Source organism: Rosa rugosa, chromosome 7 (assembly GCF_958449725.1).
Source record: "Rosa rugosa chromosome 7, drRosRugo1.1, whole genome shotgun sequence".
NCBI lineage: Eukaryota > Viridiplantae > Streptophyta > Magnoliopsida > Rosales > Rosaceae > Rosa > Rosa rugosa.
In genome coordinates this window covers 4,677,331-4,685,104 of record NC_084826.1, presented here as the reverse complement: position 1 = coordinate 4,685,104, position 7,774 = coordinate 4,677,331, and the positions used below count along the sequence as shown (strand labels likewise).

General features: G+C 36.7%; 1 protein-coding gene across 3 annotated transcripts; it reads left to right on the top strand.

Annotated features, from left to right (window-relative positions):
- Nucleotides 1-957: 957 nt before the first annotated feature.
- On the top strand, nucleotides 958-4,504 carry LOC133721187 (probable methyltransferase At1g29790). Of its 3 annotated transcripts, XR_009852095.1 has the most exons (5): nucleotides 958-1,102; nucleotides 1,285-1,381; nucleotides 1,758-3,247; nucleotides 3,521-3,662; nucleotides 4,342-4,504. XR_009852095.1 is itself a non-coding variant. In XM_062147730.1 (4 exons), exon 3 carries the CDS (start codon nucleotides 1,823-1,825, stop codon nucleotides 3,230-3,232), a length of 1,410 nt encoding a protein of 469 aa, XP_062003714.1. In that variant the 5' UTR covers nucleotides 958-1,102; nucleotides 1,285-1,381; nucleotides 1,758-1,822; the 3' UTR covers nucleotides 3,233-3,247; nucleotides 3,521-3,945. The 3 variants fall into 3 exon arrangements, 2 of the variants coding, with proteins under 2 accessions (XP_062003714.1, XP_062003713.1); XM_062147730.1 differs by lacking the exon at nucleotides 4,342-4,504 and having other exon boundaries at nucleotides 3,521-3,945; XM_062147729.1 differs by lacking the exons at nucleotides 3,521-3,662; nucleotides 4,342-4,504 and having other exon boundaries at nucleotides 1,758-3,448.
- Nucleotides 4,505-7,774: the final 3,270 nt, after the last annotated feature.

The window sequence follows — 7,774 nt, the reverse complement described above, 5'->3', positions numbered from 1 at the left end:
TTTTTTTTTTTTTGAGCAAGTTATGGGTTTAGCTTTCACACGGTCGAACATTAACTAGTAATTAGTGTAAAGTTTCTAATTTTTTTTTTTTAGCAAATTATGGGTCTAGCTTTCACACGGTCAAAGATTAACTAGTAATCAGTGTATAGTTTCTATTATTATTATTTTTTTTACATTGAGAATGAATAAATAATTTTATATTTAATATTATAAATTACTAATTAGAACCTGAGTAAGAGTTAAAAAAAATTAGAGTCAATAAAATGACACCAATGACTAAAATGATGTTATGTAATGTGGAGCATCAATACATTAGAGAAAGTATAAAATTTTCTAACACTACTAAATATTATTTATGAGGTGTGAATTCTACCAAAGACACAAGTTTTATTTAGTTGCTTAGCCTCTTGTTATATATTTTTTCAATGAAATCAATTACCATTTAAAACAGACTCGCAATTCAATTGCTTTATAGTTCATTCACTTTGACAATTTACTCAAGGGTTCATATAATGAGTCTGGTCAAAAAAATTCTACATATATTTAGAATTAGCATCTATACTTAAAAAAAAGAAAAGAATTAGCATCTATATTATTTCTCCATCGGTCTAAATGGCACTCTTGTGCATATATTGAAAGAAGCTAATTCCTTAAATATTACCTACATTTTCATAAATCACCCAAAACTACATCTTAAAATCTGTACACACACATCACAAACACCAATCTTAGAAGGAACAATTTGTGGATATATTTCTTTTCAAATACCAATTTGTGTCAAGTACCATCAATTTTTAATATAAAGGACATTGCATGTGATGATGTGAACAAAGGAAGAGATGTGTCTCGGTGCCAACCCTCCTCCATGGAAATCAAACCCGATCCAAAATGTCACACTCAAAAAAGTTCATCCGGGTCTGACGACCCGACCCGACCCACAGCTATCCAACTGGTCAGTCACCGTTATTTGAGCTCTCACAGTCAACGCCTTTCATACATTAAACAAAGCTCAGATTGCGCACAAGATTTACTATTTTAATTTCTACACATTCATTTCTGATCACAATTTCTTCATGGAGATTCGTGCTTCAAAGTCTCTTGAGTAAGAATCATGCTTCTTCATATATTGAATAAATCAAAATAACATAATTTATTGACCAATTTGATCAATTTTGGCAACTTAGTAAGCTTCAAGATTACGAATTTACAGCTCTAAAAGCTCAATTGGGAAGTGTATTTGGAGTTTTTACTGAAAGATTCAATCTTTTTCTTATTTTTGTTTAGGTTCTTGTGGGAGAGAGTTGGAGTGTGTGTTAAATTTTGCCCAGGAAGATGGGTTTGGCTCCAGCTTGATGCAAGTTCCTGGAGATTCTTCATCTGGGTATGTCTAAATTTAGATACTTGATGTCAATTTTGGTTTTACTAGTTTGTTTTTAGCTCCATTCGCCTTATCTTTCATTTGTTCAAGAAAGGAAGTTTAAGTTTTTTACTTGTGTTTGATTTTGTTTTGGCTTTTGGTATGAAATGGTAGTATTGTAGTAATGGGAGTTTGTTAAGTCCTGAAATTTTGCAACTCCTTCATGTGTTTTGGCTTTATTGAGAGAGAAATTGGTTGATTCTATATCTTTCCATAGATTTGTCAGTAACCGAACGATACATGATTGTAGATGTGTAAATTGCAATGTGGCTTGTAGTGACTTTGAGATATTAATTTCAGTTCATTTCATATAATTGCTGAGAATTATTTTCTTAACCAGGTTGAAGAACTGAGAACAGAGAGGACGGAATTAGAGCTTGGCTGGAGTTTTCGGCTTCATTAAGGATGAGGAGGTCATGCCTTCCCAAATGCAGATTTGGTAGGATAATGGGATGGCTCCAGATCTTATTGGGAGGGCTTGTTATAATTGTCAGCATATCCAGCCTCTTCAAGTTCTACGCTGCTGGATTTTTCTTGCGCAATGAAGACATATGCCGACATGTTTATGGGGTCAGAGATGAATATGGGGGCTTCGACATAAAAGCTCTGTCTGATCGAGTAGGGGAAGTGCTAAACAAATTGGATAGTTTACAAGAAAAGCTTGAGTCAGCTGTGCAGCAAATGGAGAAGAACAAAGATGTCTTGCATACAACTAATATCACAAAACTGGAGTTCAAGAAGTATCTGGAGGAGCAAGTAATCAGGCCTCTTTATAGTGCTCACATTTCTCTGAGACTGATTCGGTTACCTAACCCAGAAGGTGTTAGAAACTCAACAATGAAAGAGGAACCTTTGATTAATACTTTTGTGATTGAAGAGATAAGGAAGTATATAACCCCAAAGGAGAGTAGAATTGGGAAGATTAATATATATGGTACAGAGAGGATATACAATACGATTGGACATGCTTGTGTGTTGTACAAGAAAGAGTTGGAAGAGTACATGAACTATGACATCGGATCTTATTGTAACGATGATTGGAACTTGGCTCAGAAGCTGATGTTTAATGGTTGTGATCCTTTGCCGCGGAGGCGATGTTTGACAAGGGCCTCAAAGGTCTATCAGAAGCCTTATCCGATCAATGAGTCTCTGTGGAAATTGCCGGATGACAGAAATGTGCGGTGGAGCAATTATCAGTGCAGGAACTTTCAGTGCTTGATGAGCAATAACTCCAAGAGGGGCTATTCAAAGTGCGTAGGATGTTTTGAAATGGAGAAGGAAAAGCTTAAATGGATGATTACCAATAAATCGCTACCAGTTGATTTCCTGATCAGTGAAATTTTGGCTATTAAGCCTGGGGAGATAAGAATTGGTCTTGACTTTGGTGTTGGCACAGGAACTTATGCTGCAAGAATGAGAGAAAATAATGTTACAGTAGTCTCTACTGCTCTTAACCTTGGGGCTCCTTTCAATGAAATGATTGCATTAAGAGGTTTGGTTCCGCTGTATGTAACATTGAATCAGCGTCTACCTTTCTTTGATAATATAATGGACTTGATTCATACCGCTGGGTTTCTGGATGGCTGGATTGACCTGCAGTTGCTGGATTTCATCCTGTTTGATTGGGACCGAATTCTGAGGCCCGGCGGATTGTTATGGATTGACCGGTTCTTCTGCAATAAAAAGGATTTGGATGATTTCATGTATATGTTTCTGCAGTTGAGATACAAGAAACACAAGTGGGTTATTTCTCCCAAATCAAAGGATGAGGTCTACTTTTCTGCAGTGTTAGAGAAACCTCCAAGAGCAATCTGATCAATTCATTTCATTGTATGGAACTTTCTTTCTTTTGGAATTTACTTTTGTCTAGTCATTAACATACTGGGAATAGGATTTCACTTAGATGTGACTTGTCTTTGTTTTCCTAATTGACATTTGGTTGATAGCTTGGATTATGAGATGTCACCTAAATTATGGCCATAAAGTGTAAATCAACATGTCATAAGTTGAATTGTAGTACTGTTAAATGCCCATGGTTTCTTATCAGTCCTTTTTTCTCCCCACTGATAAACATAGAAGTTTTAAATTCTTCTTCTTTTGCAGAATATACTTAAACACTAATTCAACATTTACATCCGGGCCAATTATATTATAACAATAGGGGAAGTGGGGAACCTCTTTTTGCACCCTTACAGAAGAAAAGGAGCAGAAAGACTGCAGGAAAATAGACCAAGTAATTCATAATGTATGCTCCACTTATCTTTTCAGTCGTTGATTCCTTTCTTCAATTCATGAGTTGTTTTTGTCATGGATAATACTTGGTGCACAACCGGGATCAAAGCATAATCAATTTCGGAGTCTTGGGTCATGCGTGATCAAAGAAAAATGGTCTTCACATTGGTTTGTACCATAATTCAAACTCTCACCAGTCACCACCATGCTTGGTCAATAGTTTGAGCTATAAATTTTCATTTTCCTGAATTGAACTTTCTCAACATGAATCCTGTAAAACTGATAAAGAAATTCAGTTACGGAATTTGGATGTTGTGCTTCATACCACCTAAGAATTCAAGCATATACTTAAAAGAAACATTTTTTTTGTTTATTGGCAGTGTTGGGCCGGTTTGTTGATTTGAGTTTGTTGTATTTTCTCTAGTTATATATCTCTTTTTTCTGTTTGCCAAAAATAGAAATATACTTATATAGAAACATTCATATAATCATAGAGAGCTAGGATTAATTATTGCATAAGTGCTCAACCAATATATATGCTTTCTTTGATGAACCCTTGCAATATATGAATATAAGCTTTCTAATAGTTGGCTCATATCAAAGTAGAAACTCATAATCTCGGTTAGTAATCCAATTACTTCATCCCCCGATCGAAAGCATACACTCATGTTTTGGTTTGCGTCAAAATGCAGGTACTGGAGTAGGGTTGAATGATTAGGTACTTGTCATGTCCACCCTTCAACACGCAATTGAAGAAAAAATATTATGCTCAAGAAAATGGGACATTGTTGTCTCACTAGTCACTACTAGATGTCTACATGGAGCTTAACCTAGGCAAAATAAAAATATATAGCAGTAGTAGAAACCATCAATTTGCTGTTCAACTTTGATCAACAATGCGATACTTGCATCTTCTGTATTGTAACCCTAACAATGTAAATTTAAGGGCAAAAGAATACATAAATGCCACAGGAACCAATACAACTTACAGAGTTAGAGCACGATGACATTAAGTATCATCATCATAGGAAGACAGTTGTAGTAATGCTGCGGTATACAAATTGGCTAGTATTGAGCAATCGGTTTTGGATTTCGAGAATTTTGGAGTTGGGATTTTCATATTCAAATGTTAAGGAGAAAAGCAATGCCTGCTCCGTCTTGAGAGGCGTAGAATCGATATCTGTGCACAACAGTGTTATTGACCTCCTAGCTAGATGGACCAAACTACTTTAAGACTCAGGAGGCAATTCCGGCAATTCCAAAATTTGTTCAGCGGTTGTTGCAAGGTGTCACATCTCTGAGACATGAGGAAGACCAGTGGTACAACGTGAGGTTCAGGTACTCTAACCTTGCCGCTGCTCCTCTCAATCCCATACCTCAAAACCCAGTCGCTAAACCCCGCCGCTGATACCTAATCTAATCTAGGGTTTCAGAGTCCTGTCATTTTCTGCATGGCATTTCACCGAACTGCTTCCTAGGCAGGTTTGGCAAGCCAAAACTAACCCATGTGAATGCCCTTGCAGGCCCACAAGTTATTAGTGTTTTTGCTTTTGACCCCAAATCCTAATAGGGCATTAACTTTGTGCTGCAAACCTGGCATTTAAGTCCTTCTGATCTCTAGTGTAGTAGGGAGGTGAGAAGAAGAGCAAGACAAAAACCCTCATTTTGACTTCTGAGGGAGCATATCAGAATGCATTAGCTTGGTTGGGATAGCACTAATTTTATTGCTACCGAATGCTATTTGAATTTTATCACTTGTTAAGTTGTTAGTTGTTACTATTATTAACTTTTTCCTCAATCACCACTATTATTCCTTCACTAACGAAGCACATCCGATCCTTTCTATCTTAATAAATATCAAAGAATGACCATCTTTATTAGTAAAATCTCAATACTTGGTTACCTAATTTCTTTATAGCTAGCTAAAGCATAACTTAATAAAAAGATTCATAGAATCATAGCTAATAAAAAGATTCATAGAACTAGTTAATATTGCGCAAGTCATGAGCCCATATTCTTTCTCCTCTGATTAGTCGAGAACATGCAACCTGCGGTTCTAATGTTCAATGAATTTAATTACATAAGCAACCATATCAATCTTAAATTCTTAATGCAGGTTAATTTGATCCATGCATACCATGCTTCATCAAAACAGGACAAGCTAGCTGCGTGTTCCATCAGATCAAACAGAGAGAATAGGAATCCAATCAGGCATCTGATGCGATCGAACATGACAAACACAAACAAACAGCCATGCATGATCTCATTGATCTCTCTTCTTTAGCAAGACTGAACCATTCATGAAAATGGCATATAGATCTCTGCACCTTCAAAGTAGTCTGTCAACATACTATAGTAGTATAGTTACTACGATTATTCATTACAGGTAGCTAGGCTCCAACATCGATCCTGTATATCTCGATCGTCAATTATTACACTAGAAAATGAAAAGAGATCCTAGGGTTAGGGGGGTGTGGGATAGTACAGAAATAATTGATGCATAGTGGGAAAAAAATCGAATTCTTTTGCAGTTCAATAAAACTGTTCGGTTGTCTTTTGCAGTTTTGCTTTCTAGCTTACAGATACAGGGGCGGAACCAGGATTTAAACTTAGGGGGGGTCGAGATAGAAGTATAAATTGTCGCAACTAAATTACTACAAAAATAATTTATTAATAAATAAAATCAACTGTAAAAATAATATACAAACTATATAAAGTATAATTCATAAGCCAATAGTTGACTAAAAGTAAAACCAACGATTAATATATATATATATATATATATATATATATATATATATATATATATATATACTGACTGTTAAAATAAAATTGCAATGAAATTAAATATTAGTGAATTTAATGAATTGTAAAATTGGCAACGTAGTTCTGAGTTCTCACATTCAAAACTTGTCAAACACCATAATGGCTAATATATGAATTAGTAATCACTAACCATTCCTGTATATTGCTTTATGGTTATAGTATTATTATATTTTTATGGTTAGTCACATTAATAAGAATTTAATGTCATGCAATAAAATCCAGTTGTTAGGTTTAGTCAAATTAATAAGAATTTAAGTCTCTTCTAATTTTTTGACCTAGCGCTCTCTGATCTAGGGTTTACTTTCTAGGGCTCTAGAAAGCAAGTTTCAATCTACCATGGATTTGGAAATACTGAGTTGGAATTGCAGAGGGATCTGCAACGACACCACATCTAGGGCTTTGAAAGATCTGATCTCTCAAAACAAGCCTCAAATCATCTTTCTGTGCGAAACCAAAATTAGCAGAATGGATGACTTCATTACTCTCCACCGTGCGCTGGGGTTCTCGCATTCCAAGGAAGTACTGAGCGATGGGCAATCAGGAGGTTTAGGGATGTTTTGGAACGATGAGGTGAAGGTGCAAGTTGGCACTTTCTCTCGTCACCATGTTGATCTTGTTATCGATGGGGGTGCTGGAAACCCTAGGTGGCGACTTACTGGTTTTTATGGTTATGCAAGAACGTCAGATCGTGATCGATCATGGCAATTACTTCGGGATTTGAGAGATTTAGACTCACTGCCTTGGGTCGTCATCGGGGATTTCAACGAAATCCTCAATAGTTCAGAGAAGATAGACGGCCCTATGAGGGAAGAGCGCCAGATGAGGGGATTCAGGGAAGCCCTAGGTTACTGTGAATTACTTGACCTAGGATTTTTTGGACCTCAGTCAACATGGTGGAATTCTATGACGCAGCTCCGCCTGGATCGAGCTGTTTGTACGGCATCGTGGTGTGATTTATATGGATATGCTCGTCTGCAGCATCTACCACCAAGTGACTCAGACCATGTACCAATTCTGTTGCACGCGAGCACATTACCCTTGAACATGAGGCCTCGACATCACCGCTTCAAATTTGAAGCGTACTGGTTGCAACATAGGGAGTGTGATGGGGTTGTTGATGCTGCCTGGAAGACTGATGTAGTGGGTTCTCCTATGTTTCAGGTGACAAAAAAAATAGCTTATACCCGTTTGGCTTTGAATAAGTGGCAAAAACAGGCCTTTAAGGAGAGGCAACACCAGATGCTCGGAATTAGGGCTAGACTTGAGGAGCTTTTGGATAATACTTTGACAGAGGCAGTT